The 25,814-nt window shown below is 44.2% G+C and overlaps 2 protein-coding genes across 2 annotated transcripts in view; both read right to left on the bottom strand.

The window, feature by feature from the left end:
* Positions 1–6,864: 6,864 nt before the first annotated feature.
* Positions 6,865–25,814, bottom strand: part of LOC149445407 (uncharacterized) — a 127,972-nt gene continuing 109,022 nt past the window's right edge. The window contains exon 3 of the mRNA XM_089653828.1: positions 6,865–8,596. Coding sequence (XP_089509954.1) covers positions 7,857–8,596 — 740 coding nt within the window. The 3' untranslated portion in view covers positions 6,865–7,856. The remainder of the gene's footprint in view (positions 8,597–25,814) is intronic.
* Positions 15,113–20,936, bottom strand: LOC149445410 (uncharacterized). The gene is made up of 2 exons (XM_089653851.1): positions 20,516–20,936; positions 15,113–15,794 (listed from the first exon to the last, which is right to left on the bottom strand). The coding sequence occupies exons 1-2, from the start codon at positions 20,678–20,680 to the stop codon at positions 15,510–15,512; spliced, it is 450 nt and encodes a 149-aa protein (XP_089509977.1). The 5' UTR covers positions 20,681–20,936; the 3' UTR covers positions 15,113–15,509.

The following is a 25,814-nucleotide window of genomic DNA, read 5'->3' as shown; positions in this document are numbered from 1 at the left end:
GTGCTGCTCTCAGAATACAGAGGTCAGTGCCTTCAGTGCTGCAGGAGGAGATTTCTTATCCGCAGTTAAAAAAGAAAATGTGTACCGTATGCCCAAGCATGAGGGGCCTGGGGTAGTCAGTGGGTGGACCATGCCTATGCTTGGACCTATTTTTTTTTTTTTACTTTTTTCTGGAAAAGATTTCTCCATCCACATCGATTGATGAAAGAAATGAAAATGAGCTAAATGAAAAAAAGAACATTGCATGTATGCCCATCACTAGAAGTGGGTGGATGCAGGGTGGTAGATTCTAATGGTGGGCATATCATCCTTTTTCTGACAAAGATTTCTTCATCGATCAATGTGAATGGAGGAATCTGTATGAAAAAAAAGAACATTGCATAGGTGCCCAACAAGGACCAGCGATGTACCGGTATGACTCCGATCTTCTCCATGATCTAAGAAACCAGAAGTGATGAGCATTTATTCACTTACGATTTTGCTGGATGTAAACAGCGCCATGTGATAGGTAGTGAGGAAGTGAAATGAGAAATGTATGCCTTTGAAAGCCAGAAGGTGGTCATTAGTTTTTGACCCTCATACCTAGCTAGGCTCCCAAAAGGTCTTACACATGTGATATTCCCATACTCGGGAGAAGTAGCAAAATGTATTTTGGAGTGTAATTCCACATATACCCATGGCATGTGTGAGAAATATCTCACTAAAGTGACAACTTTGTGCAAATATGTTTCTATATTGTTTGTGTGTATATACAGTTGTGTTCAAAATAATAGCAGTGTGTTAAAAAAAGTGAATAAAGCTGAAAATCCCTCTAATAGCTTCTATTTCCATCCACACAAATGCATTGGGAACACAACACATTCTATTCCAAATCACAACATGAAGAAAAATAGATCAAATTTGTGTTGTTCCTCTAAAAAGATGGAAGAAAAGTGAATATTAGACGGTTCAAAAAAATGGCCGTGTTTGTATTCTTCTTTACAAACTCCAACATTCACTATATAAACTGAGAAATGTTTGAAGATTTTGCTTTCCTTTGAATGACTTCATGAATATTTGGTTGTAGTCGCACTGTTTCTGAGAACTGCTGTACATCTGTGTTGCATGGAGTCACCCAACTTCTGGCCCCTGTGATCAGGTATTCCAGCCCAGGATGATTGGACCACATTCCACAGTTCTTCTCTATTTCTTGGTTTTGCCTCAGAAACTGCATTTTTGATGTCACCCCACAAGTTTTCTATTGGATGAAGATCCGGGGATTGGGCTGGCCACTCCATAACATCCATCTTGTTGGTCTGGAACCAAGATGTTGCACGTTTACTGGTGTGTTTGGGGTCGTTGTCTTGTTGGAACACCCATTTCAAGGGCATTTCCTCTTCAGCATAAGGCAGCATGACCTCTTCAAGTATTCTGATGGATTCAAACTGATCCATGATCCCTGGTATGCGATAAATAGGCCCAACACCGTAGTATGAGAAACATCCCCATATCATGATGCTTGCACCACCATGCTTCACGGTCTTCACAGTGTACTGTGGCTTGAATTCAGTGTTTGGGGGTCATCTGACAAACTGTCTCCGCCCACTAGACCCAAAAAGAACAATCTTACTTTCATCAGTCCACAACATGTTGCGTCATTTCTCTTTAGGCCAGTCAATGTGCTCTTTGGCAGATTGTAACCTCTTCAGCACATGTCTTTTTTCCAACAGTGGGACTTTGCGGGGACTTCTTGCAGATAGCTTGGCTTCACATAGGCGTCTTCTAATTGTAACAGTCCTCACAGGGAACGTCACACCTTCTTTCATCTTCCTGGAGCTGATTGTTGGCTGAGTCCGCACCATTTTGGCTCTTCTTCTATCCATTCGAATGGTAGTTTTTCGCTTTCTTCCACGTCTTTCAGGTTTTGGTTGCCATTTTAAAGCATTTGCGATTATTTTAGCTGAGCAGCCGATCATTTTCTGTACTTCTTTATATGTTTTCCCCTCTCCTATCAACGTTTTAATCAAGGTACGCTGTTCTTCTGAACAATGTCTGGAACGACCCATTTTCCTCAGAATTTCAGAGAGAAATGCACTGTAACCAGCATGTACAACATTTGCTGCCTTCCTTCCTTAAATAAGGGCAATAATTGCCACCTGTTTTTCAAAGAATGAATGACCTCACTAATAGAACTCCACACGGCTATTATTGTGAACACGCCCCTTTCAATGAGTGATTCAATGACACAGAATCAGCAGCATGCATGTCATGACTGTTGGGTCTGTTGGATTTCTGTTACTCTACTACACCTGCTAGGAAATTATTTGCCATGTAGAAATATCATTTCCACCAAAAACAGTGATTGATCCGGTTAGTGATGTCTGACTGCTATTATTTTGAACACAACTGTGTATATATGTATATATATATATATATATATATATATATATATATATATATATAATTATTATTTTTTTTTTAATTTCCCAAAAACTTGTGGCAAAAAATAAAATCTTCATTCCTCTCAGCAAATACCTTGTGGTGTTTACTTTCCAAAAATGGGTCTTTTGGGGGGTGCTTCTACTTTCCTGGCATTTCAGGGCCTCCAAAACTGTGATAGGTAGTGAGGAAGTGACATGAGATAATTCCAGCTCTTGAAAGCCTGAAGGTGGTCATTGGTTTTTGGCCTCTGTATGCAGCTAGGCAATAGAAAAGTCTCACAAGTGATAGCTCCATGCTCAGAAGTAGCAGAATGTGCTTTGGGGTGTAATTTCACATACAACCAAGGCATGTGTGAGAAAGATCTTATTAAAATTAAAATTTTGTGTAAACAAAAAAAAAAAGGTTTTTGTAATTTTTTAAAAACTTGTGACAAAAAATAAAATCTTTCATGGACTCAACATGCATCTCAGCAAATTCCTTGGGGTGTCTTTCCAAAAAGGGGTTATTTGGGGGGAGTTTATACTGCCCTGGCATTTTAGCACCTGATAGTCAGAAAGTAAAGGTTGCATAAATTCCGGTATATGTACCATAGTTTGTAGACTCTATAACTTTTACAGAAACCAATATACACTTACTCAGATTTTTTCTTTTACCATCCAGCATGATACACTTTAATCTTAATTTATGAAGACATTTAAATGTATTGGATTTTTTTATAACAGAAAGTAGAAAATATAATTTTTCTAAATTTTTGGTATTTATTTGTTTATATCACAAAAAATTAAAAACCCAGAGGTGATCAAATACCGCCAAAAGAAAGCTCTATATGAATTTTGTTTGGGTACTGCATTGCATTAGTATGCAATTACCCTTTAATGTAGCGCAGTGCAGTATAGCAAAAAATGGCGTGGTCAGGAAGGGGATAAAATGTTCCGGAGGGCAGGTGGTTATGACGCAGTTTCTTGTGGCCGAGTATATGCCGTATCAGGAAGGGGTTAAAGATGTACTTGCTTTTTGGGTAGAATACTGAGCAGACAAGAGGTCCACGTAGATGACATACACTGTGCAGTTTTATAAAATGCTGCTTCATGTAGCCACCATACCTGTAGGCCATTCCATATGGGAAATTCCCACACTGTCTATATTATATCCAGCAACACAGGACTGATCTCATATCCGTGTTCAAATGTCGCACATACACGTGTGCTTTCTTCTATAGGAGCAGCGGCTGAGCTCAGTGTTGTTAGGGAAGGGAGTGCACTGGGCATGCTCAGCATTTAGGATCATGGAAGCATGATAACCACCCCTGGACATCACCCATATACATAGCTGGAGCTCATCCTTCCAGAATCATTCCACTGATGGAACACACGGCCCCCAGATTAATATGGTGGTCCAATCAGAACACTCCAGGTCCCAACAGTGCACACCACCAGATTAATATGACACAGGTACTGGTGGTCCAATCAGAACACTCCAGGTCTCAGCAGTTCACACCACCAGATTAATATGACACAGGTACCTGTGATCCAATCAGAACTCTCCATGGCCCAGTAGTGCACACCTCCAGCTTAATATGAAACAGGTACCAGTGGTCCAATCAGGACACTGCAGTCCAGAGCAGTTTACACCACCAAATTAATACGACACAGGTACTGGTGGTCCAATCAGAACACTTCAGGCCCCAGAAGTGCACACCACCAGATTAATACGACACGGGTACTGGTGGTCCAATCAGAACACTCCAGGCCCCAGAAGTGCACACCACCAGATTAATATGACACTGTCATGGAACACATGCCCACAGCTCTGAGGATCAATCTAGCACATGGCACACCCTTCTAGGATTCCTCCAGCTATCCTACAAGCTAGAACCCCGGTGTTAATCACTCTTCCACTGTCCACACACATCCACACCTACACACCACAAATGGTAGCTTGCCACCACCCAACAGTTTGTCCACAGACTGGTCTGCTGGGCCACCACACACAAGCAGATCTCCATTTAGCAGATCTGCTACTTTACAATCTGCATGCAATCTGCCAACACACAGTACAATTGCATACAGATTTTCAATGAACTTAGACAGAGCACATAGACGCTACAATACAACAATCTCTCCGGAGATATGAGCCCGAGCTTAGTACACAGAAGTCACTTATTCATTTTAGATTTATTATCCTGGAAGTGAGCGGTGCATAAAATATGTACAAAGAAAAGGAATTACAAAAAAGACAAGAAGACCCACAGAGTTGGCTATTCACTAGGAAAATAAAAGGGATAAAAACAGAAATAAACTTTATCGAGGTTTATCCTGTGACAGAAGCATGTCAGAATTGTCCGCAATTCCCCAATTGTACTGGTTCCATAGGAATCACCCCGTCCATATCTCAGGCTCCTCAATTTATTGAAATTTGAATGTGGGTGGGACTTTAGCCCTTGTCCAATCAACCCTGGGGGATGTTTCTGTATCAGCCTACAGGATGTTCTGTGTTCTGAGGTGACCTGGATCCAATGGGCCAGGAATGACTCTGATCGTTGGGTCAGAGATAGGATTTTTGACACCAGTGCATCAGTCCAATCGTGACAGTACCAATCACTGTTCAGCTGTCACAATCAGGTGCCATTTTTGTGTGTTTCCCCGGGATTCTACAGAGGATACATATTCAGTTTTATATGGACATGGAGCCTAAAATGTGTCCAATCAGAAGTATTTTCATCTCTCTGCAGCTAATATTTTAGCTTTTATGAGAGATGAAATAGATTCCTCTGATCTGTTGGTATAAATCAGAGCTGGCAGACATTTTGGAGCCATCTCCTGATCAGCCTACAGCTCTTGTTTCAGGTTCAGGAAGGTGAGAAATCCATGTCTACATGGATGAGTTCTATTGGCATCTCAGTGTCTCTCCTGGCCTAGAAGCAGCTCTGTCCTTTCACATGCTAATTGGTGACCATATGTCTCTGACTGATGACTGAATACTGTATCTCTAATAACACGGAATGAAACTAGATCTACAATCACATCCTTCTACAGATCACGTCACATCTCAACTACTGGCAGAACTACCCGACTCCCACATTTATGTTACAAATATATTTCTATATCATTATCATATCTCCTCTGAAGGATCTCGTCTCCAAGGAGAACACATGTCATGTTTGTAGTCATTCCTCATAACTGAGGTCTTCCAATCAGTCAGAAATTCTCCAATCAGTCACAAATGTAAGGGACCACTGCTCTGACCACTGATAGAAGGGAATTCTCCCATTGGTCCCTAATGTAAAGTACCAATAATTTAACCTCTGATGTAAGGGGGATCCTTCTCCCATTGGTCACCAAAGTAAGGGACCACTACACTGACCACTGATATAAGAGGGTCCTTCTCCCATTGGTCACCAAAGTAAGGGACCACTACACTGACCACTGATATAATGGGGTCCTTCTCCCATTGGTCACCAAAGTAAGGGACCACTACACTGACCACTGATATAAGAGGGTCCTTCTCCCATCGGTCACCAAAGTAAGGGACCACTACACTGACCACTGATATAATGGGGTCCTTCTCCCATCGGTCACCAATGTAGGGGACCATTGCACTGACCACTGATATAAGGGGTCCTTTTCCCATTGGTCACCAATGTAAGGGACCACTACACTGACCACTGATATAAGGGGTCCTTCTCCCATTGGTCACCAATGTAAGGGACAAATACAATGACCACTTGGGATGATCTCTGGGTTTAGTTGTCGGAGAGTAGGGATGAGACGACAGTACAAACCAAACTTTGCCTGTTCCGGTCCCGTGTTTTGTAGGAGCCGATCATCACATATAGAAGAGACATTTCTAACACTTCTATATATAACAGCTTCCCGCTGTCACTGGTGCCTAAGGAAGACATGGATGGGTACAGCGGCCACACCCCCAGGAATCAGTGATGTCATTGAGAATCCCTGCCATGTAAGGAAGGGGGCGGGGATAGCAGTGACATCATATGGTCACATTTGGGTAATAAGGTCCCACCATCCCTGTCCCTTCACTTATGTAGATGATGACAGTTTAGGGAGCTGTCATTGGGCTGGTGCTATTGTCGGGTACTATATACCCCATACTCATTCACATGGGGGGGACGGTATATGGGGGCCCCTTGTTATTAAAGGGGGTTACCAGAATCCAATATGACCCCCACCCACAGATCACCACACCCACCAGTCAAGGTGACAAGGTGCTATGCCTGGGGGAATCCCCCCTGGTAAGGTGCCCCCCATGTTGTGTACATGTGGCCTGGTATGGATCAGGAGGGGGGGCACACTACAGCCCCCCTCTGCACTCTGTATGGTGGGCTGTATATGATATACTGCTGACCCCCGCACTCTGCCCCGTTATTGAAGGGTGTGAGGTGTCACCGAGGAGCAATGTTCTATATTGAAGTTTGCCGTCATTGCACCGACACACACAATAGTTTTTGTTCAATAAATGTTTTATTATAATTTTACATTTAACAAGATTGAAGCATAAAAATCAGGAAACAGTAAAGGAAGGAATCCGATTGGTCAGGAAGATCCCTTGTCTGGAATGTGGGGGCGGAGTCATTATTATTGGTGTACAATACAATACACAACGTGTTCCATTATTATAACAAAGTATTGTAGAAAAGATCCCAACATAGAAAATGGGGGAAAGGAGGAAATAAAGGCGGATATGAAGGGGAATCTGTGTACGGGGAACACCTTAACAATCACCACCATTTTATTCTCCAGGGCCTCTGATGTCACAGAATAGATGTTTGGGGGTTTATCTCATCTTCAGGACCAAAATCTGCATTTTCCCATGTGTGCAAAATCATGCAGAAACAGCTCTGGCAGTGAGAGGGTTAATGTGGGCTAGATGGGATCACTCTGCTGGGGTGACATTAGAGCTCCCCCTAGCTGCAGCCTGGTAATAACATTGCTGGGAGGTCTATTCATTTCTCTGCTCCATACTTCCCGTCTTTATAGAAACGTCTCCTGACATTTGGGGGTCTATTCATAGAATGTTTGTATAGCAATTCCCTCAGTGAGAGTTCATGTCCATTCCTCCTGTGTGAATGGGGGAACCAATGTTATTAGGATCACATCTGAGCTGCTGGAATGTCTTCCATTGATGGAAAATACATTGAAAACTTCTGCTGCCATCAATGGCCGACCCCGTCCCACACTTCATCCATGTCTTTGGGGACCTCTGATCTCCTGAACTGTTTCTTCCATGATGAAGACCAGCCATGGAGTATATCTGAGGTGTATATCAGGGTGTGCTTCTTCCCCACATGAGAGCTGGGATGTCCAGCAACATTCATCTAGAAGACATTTCCCACACTCAAGGCACTAATACACCTCCAGGGTTGTGTGGGGCCCCTGATATACAGGAAGGCAGGACTTCAGTGAGGAAAATTTCCCTCACTCAGGACAGGAAAGTGGCTTCTCCCTCGTGTGTGATCTCTGATGTCTGGAAAGATTCGACTTATCTGAAAAACATTTCCCACACTCAGAACAAGAATATGGCTTCTCCCCCGTGTGAGATCTCTGATGTGTGTAAAGACTGGCCTTATGTGAAAAACATTTCCCACACTCAGGACAAGAATATGGCTTCTCCCCTGTGTGAGATCTCTGATGTGTATGAAGAATAGACTGCCGTGCAAAACATTTTCCACACTCAAGACAGGAATATGGATTCTCCTCCGTATGAGATCTCTGATGACTGTAAAGATAGGACTTGTCTGAAAAACATTTCCTGCACTCTGGACAGGAATACGGCTTCTCCCCTGTGTGAGATCTCTGATGTCTGTAAAGATAGGACTTCACTGAAAAACATTTCCCGCACTCAGAACAGGAATATGGCTTCTCCCCCGTGTGACATCTTTGATGTCTGTAAAGATCGGACTTCTCTAAAAAACATTTCCCACACTCAGGACAGGAATACGGCTTCTCCCCTGTGTGAAATCTTTGATGTTTGTAAAGATTGGACTTCACTGAAAAACATTTCCCGCACTCAGGACAGGAATACGGCTTCTCCCCTGTGTGAGATCTTTCATGCACATTAAGCTCTGATTTACGCCAGAAACCCTTCCCACACTCAGGACAGGAATATGGCTTCTCCCCCGTGTGAGATCTCTGATGCCTATGAAGTTTGGACTTGTCTGAAAAAATTTTCCTGCACTCAGGACAGGAATACAGCGTCTTCCCTGTGTGAGATCTTTCATGCACATTAAGCTCTGATTTATGCCGGAAACCCTTCCCACACTCAGAACAGAAAAATAGATTCTCCGCCGTGTGAGATCTCTGATGTGTGTAAAGATTGGACTTCATTGAAAAACACTTCCCGCACTCAGGACATGAATACGGCTTCTCCCCTGTGTGAGATCTCTGATGTGTGTAAAGATTGGACTTCATTGAAAAACATTTCACGCACTCAGGACAGGAATACGGCTTCTCCCCTGTGTGAGATCTCTGATGTGTGTAAAGATTGGACTTCACTGAAAAACATTTCCCACACTCAGGACAGGAATACGGCTTCTCCCCCGTGTGAGATCTTTTATGCCTATTAAGTTGGGATTTATAATGGAAACATTTCCCACACTCAGTACAGGAGAAGCTCTTCCCTGTTGGAAGGCCGGCCCGGTCCCGCACAGTCTGAGGTTCCTCAGGATACGAGGAATCCGATGGTCCATCTACACTGGGTGGTGCCGGATGGACATTGGAGGGAGCCGGGTTTTCTCCTGGACTATACTGTGTGATGTCCTCATCCTCTACTTTCCAGTCTGGAGACAAAGTGAGACAATCCTCGGAGGTTTTCCTCATCTCCCGGCCATGGACTAAAATACAAAGAGGATTACTAGACAGGAGCTGATTGGTTCCCCCAAACCAGGACTCCGCCCACATCAGGCAGCTTGGTCTCTGAGGAGCTTACAATTCCACCCTCAAGGGAACTAGGAAATGGCTCCTCTGATCTCCTACCAAGTCATTTCTTTATTCATGGACCTTAGTCAGAGAGTGAGGAAACAACCAGAACTGTCTTTTATAGGAGGGACAGTGATGAGGGGATTATAGGACGAGAGTCCCCACCCCCTCTATCACTCATCGCCATCTTCCCAACACAAGAAGTACTGCACTTCCTTATTTAGTCCATGATTTAGTCATGAAGAACAGCGGGGCTGAGCCCCACCTGAGGTCAGAGAGTGAGGATGGGGGGAGAACAACCAAGATGAAGACTGGACTGATCCTGAAGACCACCATCATTGGGGTATTGACTCCTCCCTCATTATCACTTTCTGTTTAAGGGTCCAAATTTGGAGGATGTTATCACATTATTATCACCATGTAAAAGTCTGTGCTCCAATCACATCATCCGATATAAAATGTCCAGCTGGGAGGAAATGGGGGGAACAAAAGAGAATCCATATTATGTGTATATATAGCAGTGGGGGGAGGGGGGAGAGCAGAAGTCAGGACTATGGAATGTACAACATAGAGTATATAGTGCAGGGGTCAGGAGTATGTAATGTACAACATAGAGTATATAGTGCAGGGGTCAGGAGTATGTAATGTACAATATAAATTATACAGTGTAAGGGTCAGGAGTATGTAATGTACAACATAGAGTATATAGTGCAGGGGTCAGGAGTATGTAATGTACAACAGAGTATATAGTGCAGGGGTCAGGAGTATGTAATGTACAACATAGAGTATATAGTGCAGGGGTCAGGAGTATGTAATGAACAACATAGACTATATAGTGCAGGGATCAGGAGTATGTAATGTACAACATAGAGTATATAGTGCAGGGGTCAGGAGTATGTAATGTACAACAGAGTATATAGTGCAGGGGTCAGGAGTATGTAATGAACAACATAGACTAAATAGTGCAGGGGTCAGGAGGATGTAATGTACAACATAGAGTATATAGTGTAAGGGTCACGAGTATTTAATGTACAACACAGAGTATATAGTGCAGGGCTCAGGATAATGTAATGTACAACAGAGTATCTAGTGCAGGGATCGGGAGTATGTAATGTACAACATAGAGTATATAGTGCAGGGGTCAGGAGTATGTAATGTACAACATAGAATATATAGTGCAGGGGTCAGGAGGATGTAATGTACAACATGGAGTATATAGTGCAGGGGTCAGGAGGATGTAATGTACAACATAGAGTGTATAGTGCAGGAGTCAGGAGTATGTAATGTACAACATAGAGTATATAGTGCAGGGGTCAGGAGTATGTAATGTACAACATAGAGTATATAGTGCAGGGGTCAGGAGGATGTAATGTACAACATAGAGTATATAGTGCAGGGGTCAGGAGGATGTAATGTACAACATAGAGTATATAGTGCAGGGGTCAGGAGGATGTAATGTACAACATAGAGTATATAGTGCAGGGGTCAGGAGTATGTAATGTACAACATAGAGTATATAGTGCAGGGGTCAGGAGTATGTAATGCACAACATGGAGTATACAGTGCAGGGGTCAGGAGTATGTAATGTACAAGTTATATAGTATAAGGGGTCAGGACTCACAGTATTAGTCTTCTGTTATCAGTGGAAGCTTAAATGTTTACTGTAGACAACATGTAGAGGTGAGCTGGGATTAAACTATCATGAAACAGGTTAGATTGGAGGTGAGAAAATCCTTGGACAGAGGGGTGGCGATGGACTTGGTATACATGGTCAAAGGGGTGGCCTTGGATCAGGTATACTTGGACAGAGGGGTGGTGGATGACTTGGTATACTTGGACAGAGGGGTGGAGGTGGACGTGGTATACTTGGACAGAGGGGTGACGGTGGACGTGGTATACTTGGACAGAGGGGTGGCGGTGGACGTGGTACGCTTGGACAGAGGGGTGGCGGTGGACGTGGTACGCTTGGACAGAGGGGTGGCGGTAGATGTGGTATACTTGGACAGAGGGGTGACGGTGGACGTGGTATGCTTGGACAGAGGGGTGACGGTGGATGTGGTATACATTAGCACTATGTATACGTTCCTCCACTCACTCTGATGGGAATACATTAGACCTTGTTTTCTCCCATCTTTGCACTCCCTACAACCTCACAAACACCCCCTTTCCTCTCTCTGATCACAATCTCATCACCTTCACAGTCTCCTCGTCTTCAAACACCTATCCCTCCAAGCAGCCAACAATTACCTGCAGAAACCTTCACAACTTGAACCCGGCTCCTTTCCACTCTGCAACTGACCAACTCTATGACAGAATCTCTCCCCTGTCCTGCCCTGACCTGGCCACTGCTGTCTACAACAGTTCACTGTCATCCACACTGGACTCACTTGTTCCTCTAACAACACGAAGCATCAGGCCCCGACCATTACATCCGTGGCAGACTGACCACACCAGAAATCTTAAACGACATAGTTGTGCGTTGGAGCAATTGTGGTGTAAATCCAAATCCCAGCAAGCATTCACCTGATATAAATCTGCTTTCTTCACATACAATTCCTCCCTCCATGCTGCCAAACAAGCCGACTTTTTCACTCTTATTAATACCTTGTCATCCAGTCCTCATCGTCTCTCCTCCACTTTTAACTCTCTACTTTCTCCACCTCCACCCAGCACCTCACTCACTGCTCATGAGATTGCAAATCATTTCAAAAACAAGATTGCGCAATTCGTAGGGGCATCACCACTGCACAGACATCCATCCAACTTAGCATACCTTATACTAAACCTCCCTCAACACTTTCCTCTTCTGACCTCGCTACTACTGAAGAGGTCACTAAGGTTTTCTCAGAAGTCCGTCTCACCACCTGCCCCCTGGATCCTGTCCCCTCACAACTAGTACGGTCACCCTCTTCTTCCATCCTATGCTCCCTCACTCACATCCTCAATCTTTCCCTCTCTACTGGTGCCTTCCCCTCCCCTCTAAAGCATGCACACATCACTCCCATACTTAACAAGCCCTCCCTGGACCCCACCAACCTGAACAACTTAAGACCCATCTCCCTGCTGCCATTTACCTCTAAACTCCTAGAACACTTAGTCTACAATCGCCTGAGCTCCTCCCTCACCGACAACAACCTTCTTCACCCTTTACAGTCTGGCTTTCACTCACTACACTCCACTGACACCGCCCTACTAAACCTCACTAATGATCTACTAACTGCTAAAACCAATGACCACTACTCCGTACTCATCCCAACCAATGGCCACTACTCCGCACCAATCCCAACCAATGACCACTACTCCGTACTCATCCCAACCAATGGCCACTACTCTGTACTCATCCCAACCAATGGCCTCTACTTCATACTCATCCCAACCAATGGCCACTACTCCGTACTCATCCCAACCAATGACCACTACTCCGTACTCATCCCAACCAATGGCCACTACTCCATACTCATCCGAACCAATGGCCACTACTCCATACTCATCTCAACCAATGGCCATTAGTCCATACTCCTACTACTTGACCTCTCTGCAGCTTTTGATATGGTTGACTATCCCCTCCTCCTCAAAAAACTCCACACTCTTGGCCTCAGAGACTCTGCTCTCTCCTGGTTTTCCTCCTACCTATCGCAGCGCTCCTTCAGCGTTACCTATAATGCTGCCTCTTCCTCTTCACTCTCTCTTTCTGTAGGGGTCCCTCAATGTTCTGTCCTTGGACCCCTTCTCTTCTCCATCTACACCTCCTCCCTTAGTCATTTGATAAACTACCATGGCTTTAAGTACCATCTCTATGCTGATGACACACAAATCTATCTTTCTACCCCTCACCTCAACCCTTCAGTCTCCTCCTCACCTCACCCATTCAATCTCCTCCTCACCCCACCCCTTCAGTCTCCTCCTCATCTCACCCCCTCAGTCTCCTCCTCACCTCACCCCTTCAGTCTCCTCCCCACCTCGCCCCTTCAGTCTCCTCTCGCATTACTAACCTACTAAGTTACATATTGGCATGGATGTCACTCCACTTCCTCAAACTCAATCTTTCCAAAACTGAGCTCTTAGTATTCCCCCCAGCCCGTGCCCCCTCCCCTGACTTCTCCATCAAGATCAATAACACAATCATCAGTCCCTCCCCTCATGCCAGGGTACTAGGTGTAATCCTAGACTCCCATCTGTCCTTTCACCGCCAAATCCAATCGCTGTCCAAATCATGTAGACTTTAACTCCGCAACATCTCCAAGATACGACCGTTCCTAACCTCGGAAACCACTAAGCAACTTATTCCCTCCCTTGTTATATCTCGCCTTGACTATTGTAACTCCCTCCTCATTGGCCGACCTCATCGCAGGCTATCCCCTCTTCAGTCTATCATGAATGCTGCTACCAGACTCATCCATCTTACTAACCGTTCTGTCTCTGCCACCCCTCTCTGCCAATCCCTCCACTGACCTCCATTCAGTGTCCTCCATCCCTCTCTGCCAATCCCTCCACTGGCCTCCATTCAGTGTCCTCCACCCCTCTCTGCCAATCCCTCCACTGGCTTCCACTCAGTGTCCTCCACCCCTCTCTGCCAATCCCTCCACTGGCCCCCACCCCTCTCTGCCAATCCCTCTACTGGCCTCTATTCAGTGTCCTCCACTCCTCTCTGCCAATCCCTCCACTGGCCTCCATTCAGTGTCCTCCACCCCTCTCTGTCAATCCCTCCACTGGCTTCCCATTGCCCAACGGATAAAATTCAAAACACTAACAATAACATATAAAGCCATTTATAACTCTGCCCCAAATTACATCACCGATCTTATCTCTAACTATCACCCAAACCATACTCTCCGCTCCTGGCAAGACCTCCTACTCTCTAGCTCCCTTGTCTCCTCCTCCCATGCTCATCTCCAGGACTTTTCCAGAGCTTTCCCCATCCTCTGGAACTCTCTACCCCAATTTATCAGACTATCACCTACTCTGCTCACTTTTAGGCAATCTCTGAAAACCAACTCTTAAGGGAAGCCTATCCTGCCCTCAGCTAATAATGTAATCTTCTACTCCTACCAGTCCATCCCCCACAGTTACTATCTTTTGTACTACTAGCCTCTTCCTCCTAGATTGTAAGCTCCAAGGATCAGGGTCCTCCTATCCCTCTTGTATTGAACTGTATTGTTGCTGTATTGTCTCCTGTTATATTGTAAAGCGCTAAGCAAACTGTTGGCACCATAAATCCTGTATAATAATAATAGTGCAGGGGTCAGGAGTATGTAATGTACAACATAGAGTATATAGTGCAGGGGTCAGGAGTATGTAATGTACAACATAGAGTATATAGTGCAGGGGTCAGGACTATGTAATGTACAACATAGAGTACATAGTGCAGGGGTCAGGAGTATGTAATGTACAACATAGAGTATATAGTGCAGGGGTCAGGAGTATGTAATGTACAACATAGAGTATATAGTGCAGGGGTCAGGAGTATGTAATGTACTACATAGAGTACATAGTGCAGGGGTCAGGAGTATGTAATGTACAACATAGAGTACATAGTGCAGGGGTCAGGAGTATGTAATGTACAACATAGAATATATAGTGCAGGGGTCAGGAGTATGTAATATACAACATAGAGTATATAGTGCAGGGGTCAGGAGTATGTAATGTACAACATAGAGTATATAGTGCAGGGGTCAGGAGTATGTAATATACAACATAGAGTATATAGTGCAGGGGTCAGGAGTATGTAATGTACAACATAGAGTATATAGTGCAGGGGTCAGGAGTATGTAATGTACAACATAGAGTATATAGTGCAGGGGTCAGGAGTATGTAATGTACAATATAAATTATATAGTGTAAGGGTCAGGACTCATAATCTTGGTATTCAGCAATCAGTGGTGGCCTAGATGTCCACATGAGACAAGTTGCAGAGGTCCCACACTGCTTCATCCCATCTCCTGAGACTGAATCCATTGTTTCTATGTGTTTATCAGATGATGGGGGATCTAGGTGGATCCTCCGTACTGCTCTCTCCTTTACAATAAAGTCTCCTCTTACCCGGTGATGTGAGGGGCGGCTGATTGTCCATCATGACGTCCTTGTAGAGATCCTTGTGTCCTTCTAAATACTCCCACTCCTCCATGGAGAAATAGACAGTGACACCCTGACACCTTATAGGAACCTGACACACACAATGATACAGTCACCATCCAGACACATCCCTTGTCTGTTACTGGAGAATGTCCCAGAATTCCCAGCACCACTCACCTCTCCTGTCAGCAGCTCTATCATCTTCTCTGTGACTTCTAGAATCTTCTGTGTCTTCTGTCTTGTAGGGATCAGGGATGGAGGTGAGGGGATGGTGATGGGATTCTGGATTCTCGAGGATCTTGTGGTCATACGATGAGGTCTTCTTGTGTCATTGTCGGTAGATTTCTTCATGACTCCTGTACAGTTCTGTGTGATACAAAGAGGTCTTACCTGTCCATAATGGACAACAAGAGGAAGTACTTGGTATAGCAGAGTCCAATGTTTGGTGAAAGGATTGGTGCAAAGCTGAAGGTTTTGGTTCTGTTAGTCATGATGCCATCAGGTGGTCTGACATTGAGCTGTACAATAGAGATGGTCTGCATCCCTCACACAAGGGCGCTCAGCTCCTTACTATGGAATTTAGGAGGTTTTTTGACATGCATTTAAACTGAGAAATGGGGGCAGAGATGTCATTGTTGAGGATCATTTCTGTCCCCAGCAGGCTGAAACAAATGTGAGGTTGGTGTTGCTGAGGACGGGGCTGATGGGGTCACTTCAGTTACAGTTTCGGGTGGTAAACATAAAGCAGTAGATGGCAGTGCTTGTCTGGTCATTGCACTAATGCTCCGAGTTTAGGCAACAAGCTTGTGAGCTGACAGCTCTTATGTCTAGGGACCACTTGGACCTTGTTGTAATTACAGAGACGTGGTTCAAGGATTCAGATGACTGGGAAGTAACTATACCAGGGTATACACTATACAGGAAAGACAGAGTGGGGGGAGGGGAGGTGGAGTTGTCATATATGTCAGAAATAGCATAAGGAGAACATTAATTCAAACAACAAATGAAATACTGGAGACCCTCTGGGTCTGCCTTCCAACCAGAGAGGGATCTTCCCTTAGAATTGGTGTCATATACAGACCCCCAGGACAGACTGAAGATTAGGAGGACTTCTTGATTGATGAGATAACTCAAATGGCAATGGAGGGGAAGGTTTTCATTATGGGTGACGTCACCACGCCTGACATTAACTGGAATTCTCAAACTGCTATTACAAGCAGGAGCAGAGATGTAATGGAAGCACTGAATGGGGCTTCTCTAAAACAGTAAAAAGTCCAACCCAAGGTGATCATATTCTAGACCTAGTACTGACAAATGGGGATCAACTGTCTAATGTTGAGGTGGGAGAAAATGTGGGTTCTAGTGATCACCAATGTCTTTGGTTTGATATTAAAATAAGAACTGATAAATCAAAAACAAAAGATTTAGATTCCAAAAAGACAAATTTTGGTGAAATGGGCGAATTTCTAAAAAATGAGTTGAAAGGTTGGAGTACAAGGACCGGAGTAAGTAATCAGTGGGCACTGATAGAGTCTACCATCCTGGAGGCAACTAGATTATATGTCAGGCAAGTTAGTAAGAATAAACAGAAGAGAAAACTGATAAAAAAATATACAAAAGGAGGCCAAACACATTATCAGCGCTGCCAAAGCACAGAAAGAGGAGGAAATTGCTAAATCTATGAAGAAAGGAGATAAAACATTTTTTAGGTACATTAGTGATAGAAAAAATACGATGGGATCACTAAAATGAAATCTGGGCACCACACCTGTGTTGGGGGAGACCTGGATGTAGCAAACCACTTAAACAATGACTTTTGTTCCGTCTTCTCAGAAGTAAATTATACTAATAATAATATGTTGGGAAATCATATTGGTTCCAGTAATGATGGATCATTTTTAAGATTTCCGGAGACAGAGGCAGCAGAGGAACTGGCTCAGTTAAAGATTAATAAATCAATGGGCCGTGATGGATCATCCCAGAGATCTCAGAGGACTTGGAGGTCTAGTTGTTGGACCAGTAACTGATCTTTTTAATCAATCTATTCTAACAGGAGAAGTCCCTCATGACTGGCGGACAGCTAATATTGTACCGATCCACAAGAAGGGCAGCAAGGTAGAAGCCGGCAATTACAGGCCAGTGAGTCTAACATTGGTGGTAGTCAAGTTAATGGAATCACTCCTGAAAGGAAGGATCATTGATCATCTAGAAACACACAACTTGCTGGATCCAAAGCAGCATGGCTTTGCTGAGGGCAGACCAGGGCATCTGATTGGGGTTTTTTTACTATATTACCAATGATTTGGACCAGGGTGGTGCTGTGGACATAGAATATCTTGATTCCAGCAAGGCATGTAATACAGTTCCACATAATGATCTAATACAGAAGTTGGACAAGCTAGGACTTAGCCCTTGGGGGGTTCAGTGGATGTGCAGTTGGCTAAAGGAGAGATACCAGAGTGTGGATGTAAATGGGGATCACTCAGAACAGAGAGCAGTCACTAGTGGTGTACCCCAAGGTTCTGTACTGGGACCTGTTCTATGTAATCTATATGTAAGTGATAGAACTAAAGGGTTGTTGGGTAAGGGGATGTCTCTTTGCTGATGACACAAATGTGTGTAATAGGGAGGATATCCCTGGAGGTGTCTGTAACATGGAACAGGATTTGGCATTGCTAGAAGATTGGTCAAAAAAGTGGAAATTTCAGTTCAATGTTTCTAAATGTAACATAATGCACCCAGGGAAAAATAATCCCTTGAGAGTGAACAACATGGGGGTACAGTGTTGGCCAGCACTACAGAGGAAAAGGACTTAGGGGTACTTATTTCAGATGATTGCAAAATGAGCAAACAGTGGGGAAAGCGAATAGAATTCTAGAGTGCATAACTAGAGGGGTCCATAAAGGAGGAAGGAGGTCCAGATTCCTCTATAAAGATCTTTATATCACTAGAGGGGTGACCAGCAGGAGGAAGGAGGTCCCAATTCCTCTATATAGATCTTTATATCACTAGAGGGGTCACCAGCAGGAGGAAGGAGGTCCCGATTCCTCTATATAGATCTTTATATCACTAGAGGGGTCACCAGCAGGAGGAAGGAGGTCCCGATTCCTCTATATAGATCTTTATATCACAAGAGGGGTCACTGTCAGGAGGAAGGAGGTCCCGATTCCTCTATATAGATCTTTATATCACTAGAGGGGTCACCGGCAGGAGGAAGGAGGTCCTGATTCATCTATATAGATCTTTATATCACTAGAGGGGTCACCAGCGGGAGGAAGGAGGTCCTGATTCCTCTATATAGATCTTTATATCACTAGAGGGGTCACCTGCAGGAGGAAGGAGGTGCAGATTCCTCTATATAGATCCTATCACTAGAGGGGTCACCTGCAGGAGGAAGGAGGTCCTGATTCCTCTATATAGATCTTTATATCACTAGAGGGGTCACCGGCAGGAGGAAGGAGGTCCTGATTCCTCTATATAGATCTTTATATCACTAGAGGGGTCACTGGCAGGAGGAAGGAGGTCCTGATTCCTCTATATAGATCTTTATATCACTAGAGGGGTCCCCAGCGGGAAGAAGGAGGTCCTGATTCCCCTATATAGAGTAGATCTTTAGTTGGACCTCATGTAGAATACTGTGTCCAGCTCTGGAGACCTCACTTACATGAAGATATTGATAAGATAGAACAAGTCCAGAGATGGGGAACAAAAATGGTGAAAGGTCTGGGGGGATAAAACATATCAGGAGAGACTTCAGGAACATAACATGTCCAGTCTGGAGGAGAGAAGGGAAAGGGGAGACATGACTGAAACCTTTAAATACAACAAGGGAGTGAATAAGGTTCAGGAGGGCAGGATTTTAAACATGAAACCAAAATGAAGAACACGGGACATGACCTCCAACTAACTGGAGGAAAGTTCACAACTAATCTCGGAAAGTATTATTTTACTGACAGAGTAGTTGATGCTTGGAGTGAACTTCCAGCAGAGGTAGTGAGCCAGTCAACAGCAAATATCATCAAACATGCTTGGGACAACATAGATCTATACTCAGACAAAAAACAAAATAAAAAACCAAGTCCAAAACATATCGGGAATATAGATCAAATGTGCTTTAATATCAACCTGAAATCCAACCAGATCTCCTCTGCAAGAACCTTATTGGCTCCTCCTCCCATTCCCCATCAGAAATCCATGTCCCTGAGGAAGTCACGATTCATTATGTAATGAAGAAAGTGTGATGACATCATTTCCGGTCAGGTGGCCGCCATCTTGGTACACCTGTCCCTGTGTATGTTATTACCAATGCTTGTATGGGTCTGCTGGCCCAATTTTGAGTATTCTATACCCAGTTTTTATACATTAAACATGGACGTATCACACTATGAGATGTCATCTGATGTTTTTTTGAACATGGATGTCTGAGGAATTGGAGGAGCCAGTAAAGTACTTACAGAGGAGAGCTGGTTGGATTTTGGGTTGATATTAAAGCACATTTTACATATATTCCGAGATGAAAATGGGAGAGGAGCGTGCACGCTCGCTGGTGGAGGATTCTTCCAAGTCACATGTGGAATATCTGCTGATTTGAAGATTTTTCTGCATTACAGATCTTGATTTTTCCTGCATTTACAGACATTTATTCACAGACTGTCACTGTGTTGAGGGCTCAGCCGGGTGTTTAATGGAATATTATTATCTTTATATTTTGTGTGCTTTGTTATATATATTATTATTTATGCCTTGATATATATTACTCAGACTATTTGCACATTTGTTGAAGTTGCACTCATTGGTTTGTTCACATTTCGTGTTGCCTAGCAGGACATCCATTGTTTTTGGATCTTTTCCTTCCCTTGTGTTTGGTGGTTCTCTAGGTTTGCACTTCTATCACCTTAGTTAGGGGCTCTGTCAGGTGTTTACTTTATGGTTAGCTTTAGTGAGTAGCTCAGCACTATTTATCTCTCCATTTATTTTGTAATGTTGTGGGAACGCAGTTTGGTGTTTGCAGACACTCTTAGTTCATCATATTAGGTTTGGCAGCACAAGAGGATTTTTTCTTTATTTAACCCCTTCATTACACTCACCTCTCCAGTCAGCAGGCTGAGGATCTCCAGGGTGAGCTTCAATATCGTCTCATTCCGGGGAAATTCCTTCCTTACAATCTTCACAAAACCCAAAGTCTGCTGATTGTCCATCATGACGTCCTTGTAGAGGTCCTTGTGTCCTTCTAAATACTCCCACTCCTCCATGGAGAAATAGACAGTGACACCCTGACACCTTATAGGAACCTGACACACACAATGATACAGTCACCATCCAGACACATCCCTTGTCTGTTACTGGAGAATGTCCCAGAATTCCCGGCACCGCTCACCTCTCCTGTCAGCAGCTCCATCATCTTCTTGGTGACTTCTAGAATCTTCTGCATGTTGTGTCTCTCAGGGTTTAGGGAGTCACATGGAGGCACTGTGATGGTCATATGATCACCTGACTTCAGAAGAGGAAATCTCTGTATTGAGGAACCAATAGGAATATCATGTTAGACTCCCAGAATCCTCCTCACCTCTCCGGTCAGGTCTGTGTGATGTCATGTGACCTCCCAGAATCCTCCTAACCTCTCCAGTTAGGTCTGTTTTATTAATGGAGATGAGAGTGATGTCATGTGACCTCCCAGAATCCTCCTCACCTCTCCGGTCAGGTCTGTGTGATGTCATGTGACCTCCCAGAATCCTCCTCACCTCTCTGGTCAGGTCTGTGTTTCATTAATAGATATAAGAGTAATGTCATGTGACCTCCCAGAATCCTCCTCACCTCTCCGGTCAGGTCTGTGTTTTATTAATAGAGATGAGAGAGATGTCATGTGACCTCCCAGAATCCTCCTCACCTCTCCGGTCAGGTTTGTGTTTTATTAATAGAGATAAGAGTGATGTCATGTGACCTCCCAGAATCCTCCTCATCTCTCCGGTCAGGTCTGTGTTTTATTAATAGAGATGAGAGAGATGTCATGTGACCTCCCAGAATCCTCCTCACCTCTCCGGTCAGGTCTGTGTTTTATAAATAGAGATAAGAGTGATGTAATGTGACCTCCCAGAATCCTCCTCACCTCTCCGGTCAGGTCTGTGTTTTATTAATAGAGATAAGAGTGATGTCATGTGACCTCCCAGAATCCTCCTCACCTCTCCGGTCAGCAGGTAGATGATCTCCAGGGTGAGGTTTAGTATCTTCTCAGTCATGTGACTCCGGTCCTCCTCCATCCTCATTGGTGCCATCATGTGATCTATACAGGTCTCCTTGTAGGCGGATAACTTTGGGAAATGAAAGTAAGAATGATTTGGATGGTATTGGTCACACAATAATAGGATGTGAATGTGAGGGAGGAATAGGAGGGTTGCTGGACATTGAAGAACTACTCCCCCCATGGGAACACATTTAGTCTGGACTGTTTAGTGTTTGTTACATCTTGAAGGACCTGGAACCCTCTTGTCCTGTCGGATCAGAAATTCCCTTTTCTCTGTTGGGTTTGTTTTGTTTCTGAACTGGTTTGCAGCTGAATCAGGACTCCTCTAAGAACAAGTGCTCACTGAGTGAAGGAATTTCCTTCTCTATGTTACTTGATATTCCAGAACATGTCACATGACCAGTGAGATAATAAGATGATTAAGATTGCCAGTTCTGTAAGGTTGGAAAAAAAAGTACAGGTGGGGGGGCACCACAGACCCAGAGACCTCCCCTCCCTCCGAGTCCCCTGAGCCCTTCTGCCCCCTATTCCCCCAAAGCCCTGCAGCCTGACTACCCCCTAAAAGGTCCCAGATTCCCCCTTCAGAGGCCCTAAAGTCTTTCACCTTTACTAAACCATCACAGCCCCTCATCTCCTCTACTTCCCTCAGACCCCTCAGTATTTTCCTCCCTCTGACACCAATGATGGAACATATTCTTCATGGCCGGCTGGGGAATGTTTTTTTCCTCCTTCCCAGCAATGTAAGGGGCTCTATGCTCCATACTCCTGACCCCGGCACTCCATCATTGTGTTGGCTGCATAGTGTAATGATTGCCCATTGGCTGCCTGTGTAGTGTCATCATTGCCCTTTGTAGGCCATGTATGGTCAGGATGGTCCTTGTCTTGTCTATTTATTGTCAGTGCTGTTTGTTTAGAGGACCATATTACTAGAATTTATCTCCACAATGATGAGAATGTTCCGGCCCCGGAAGTGGGGGAATGTTCTGCCCCTGAAGGGGTTAATCTGGGTTCCCACACTATATATGTGTGTATCATCATCTGCTGGAGATAAAAGACGTCACAGTGACTATGGAGGAAGAGGGCGGACATGACTATGGAGAAAGAGGACGGACGTGACAATGGAGGAAGAGGACGGACGTGACTATGGAGGAAGAGGACAGACATGACTATGGAGGAAGAGGACGGACGTGACTATGGAGGAAGAGGGCGGACGTGACTATGGAGGAAGAGGACGGACGTGACTATGGAGGAAGAGGACGGACGTGACTATGGAGGAAGAGGACGGACGTGACTATGGAGGAAGAGGACGGACGTGACTATGGAGGAAGAGGACGGACATGATGGGGAGTTACTGGGTGTAAATAGGAAATAACAACTTATTACCTCCTCTGCTGCCACTTCCACAAATGTCTCCGATCTGCTTCCTCCCAACTCACCTCTCGGAATGTCCTGCCTGTACCTGACATCACTTCCTGTCTGTACCTGACATCACTTCCTGTCTGTATTCCATGGAGACTTCCTGTCTGGGGAGAAATGAGGTCACCATCTTGTGGATTTCATAGGAACTGCAGCCCCAAGAAACATCCCCTAATAACCATTCCAGCATTGTATCTACCTTACAGAGATACCAGGGAAGATCAAAAAGAACTAAAAAAAGTTAGAAACAGTAAACCTAACTCTTATGCAACCAACTGTTTATATAATATATTTTACTACAGATAGAAAAGTCTTAAAGACACAGAACACAAGATAAAAACAAAATACATAATAAAACAGAGACCTCCAAAACAGATCTTTTTGGGTAAAATATGCAAAAATTCATCCTAAAGTATAAAAATACTGATAATGAAGATGTTAGACATACATGACAAGGATGTAATGGTCACAGAGGAATGGTGGTGGAGATCTCTCAAAGTAAGAACACTTCCTTGAATGGTTCTATAAATAAAGAATGAATCCTGGAGGGAATAAAGCTGTAAAGCAATAAATAATATATAAACTGGGCCATCCACTTCATCCATAAAGACATTGTGATTGAAGATCTTCTAGATCACATAGAAGGAGGACTCATCCATGATTTCATACATTTGTTTGGAAGGATAGAACAATCCTCAGAAGGGAACATGTAGGATGACAGGAAAGGCTCCTGACTGGTGAGATCCTCCAAACATAATGATGACATCCATGAACTGGAGCGAGCTCGTTGGGGTGATAAAGCCAATCTGGAAACACTGTGTAGACGTTCTCCAAGAACTCAGCACACTCCAGGTGTGGAGAAAGTCTCCAGGTGGGTTTAGCCTGTCATTTATCATAGGTAAAAATGTCCACACATGGACTTCCACAGGGACCCCCAGACTACATATAGAACCTGTACAGTGTCCCCTGTAATGAATTGCTTCCCACCAGGCCTATAGTAGAATGACAGCTGAGGGGGATCTCTCCCATCCTGGGTGGACATCATATGAAGTCCTCCAAGTCTAGTGGCTCTGCTGTATCTTGATATGTCACCTGCTGTGTCCACCAGATGACAGATCATTGTACCAGGCCAGCCCAGTACCATGTGATTGCTATGACCAATCACAGTGATCACATGACAGTTGTTTACAATGAATGACTTTCATTCATAGTCATTCATTGTGTACTATTGTGATGATCTCTGTGATTTGTCACTGGCTCAATACCTCTACTGGAAATGTATTCCAAGCATCTACTACTCTTTCAGTAAAATAATACTTTCTGAGATTAGTTGTGAACTTTCCTCCAGTTAGTTGGAGGTCATGTCCCGTGTTCTTCATTTTGGTTTCATATTGAAAATCCTGCCCTCCTGAACCTTATTCACTCCCTTGTTGTATGTAAAGGTTTCAGTCATGTCTCCCCTTTCCCTTCTCTCCTCCAGACTGGACATGTTACGTTCCTGAAGTCTCTCCTGATATCACTATTTGTATTCCCCGTCTCTGGACTCGTTCTATCTTATCAATACCTTTATGTAAGTGAGGTCTCCAGAACTGGACACAGTATTCTAAGTGAGGTTGCTGGTGACCCCTCTAGTGATATAAAGATCTATATAGAGGAATCAGGACCTCCTTCCTCCTGCTGGTGACCCCTCTAGTGATATAAAGATCTATATAGAGGAATCGGGACCTCCTTCCTCCTGCCGGTGACCCCTCTAGTGATATAAAGATCTATATAGAGGAATCGGGACCTCCTTCCTCCTGCCGGTGACCCCTCTAGTAATATAAAGATCTATATAGAGGAATCGGGACCTCCTTCCTCCCGCCGGTGACCCCTCTAGTGATATAAAGATCTATATAGAGGAATCAGGACCTCCTTCCTCCTGCTGGTGACCCCTCTGGTGATATATAGATCTATATAGAGGAATCAGGACCTCCTTCCTCCTGCCAGTGACCCCTCTAGTGATATATAGATCTATATAGAGGAATCAGGACCTCCTTCCTCCTGCCGGTGACCCCTCTAGTGATATATAGATCTATATAGAGGAATCGGGACCTCCTTCCTCCTGCCGGTGACCCCTCTAGTGATAGAAAGATCTATATAGAGGAATCGGGACCTCCTTCCTCCTGCTGGTGACCCCTCTAGTAATATAAAGACCTATATAGAGGAATCAGGACCTCCTTCCTCCTGCCGGTGACCCCTTTAGTGATATAAAGATCTAAATAAGTACCCCAAATCCTTTTCTTCTGAAGTGCTATCAAGCAATATAACCCCCATGTTGTATTCTCTCAAGGGATTCTTTTTCCCTCGGTGCATTATGTTACATTTAGAAACATTGAACTGCAATTTCCACTTCTCTGACTAATCATCCAGCAATGCCAAATCCTGTTCCATGTTACAGACACCTCCAGGGATATCCTCCTTATTACACACCTTGTGTGTCATCAGCAAAGAGACATCCCCTTACCCAACAACCCTTTAGTTCTATCCCTTACATATAGATTACATATAGAACAGGTCCCAGTACAGAGCCTTGGGGTACACCACTAGTGACTGCTCTCTGTTCTGAGTGAACCCCATTTACAACCACACTCTGGTATCTATCATTTATCCAACTGCACATCCACTGAACCACCCAAGGGCTAAGTCCTAGCTTGTCCAACTTCTGTATTAGATCATTATGTGGAACTGTA

The sequence above is a fragment of the Staurois parvus genome, unplaced genomic scaffold (assembly GCF_062004578.1).
Source record: "Staurois parvus isolate SC_StPar_1 unplaced genomic scaffold, SC_StPar_1.0 ptg000721l, whole genome shotgun sequence".
In the NCBI taxonomy this organism is placed as follows: domain Eukaryota; kingdom Metazoa; phylum Chordata; class Amphibia; order Anura; family Ranidae; genus Staurois; species Staurois parvus.
This window is presented reverse-complemented; position numbering and strand designations above follow the sequence as displayed.

Bases quoted from the DNA above. Each gene is read 5' to 3' on its own strand.
- LOC149445410 (XM_089653851.1), bottom strand. From the start codon at position 20,680: ATGGAGGAGTGGGAGTATTTAGAAGGACACAAGGACCTCTACAAGGAC. The intron at 15,795-20,515 runs GTGAGTGTAATG...TGTATCACACAG, and splicing joins TCAGCCTGCTGACTGGAGAG to AACTGTACAGGAGTCATGAA.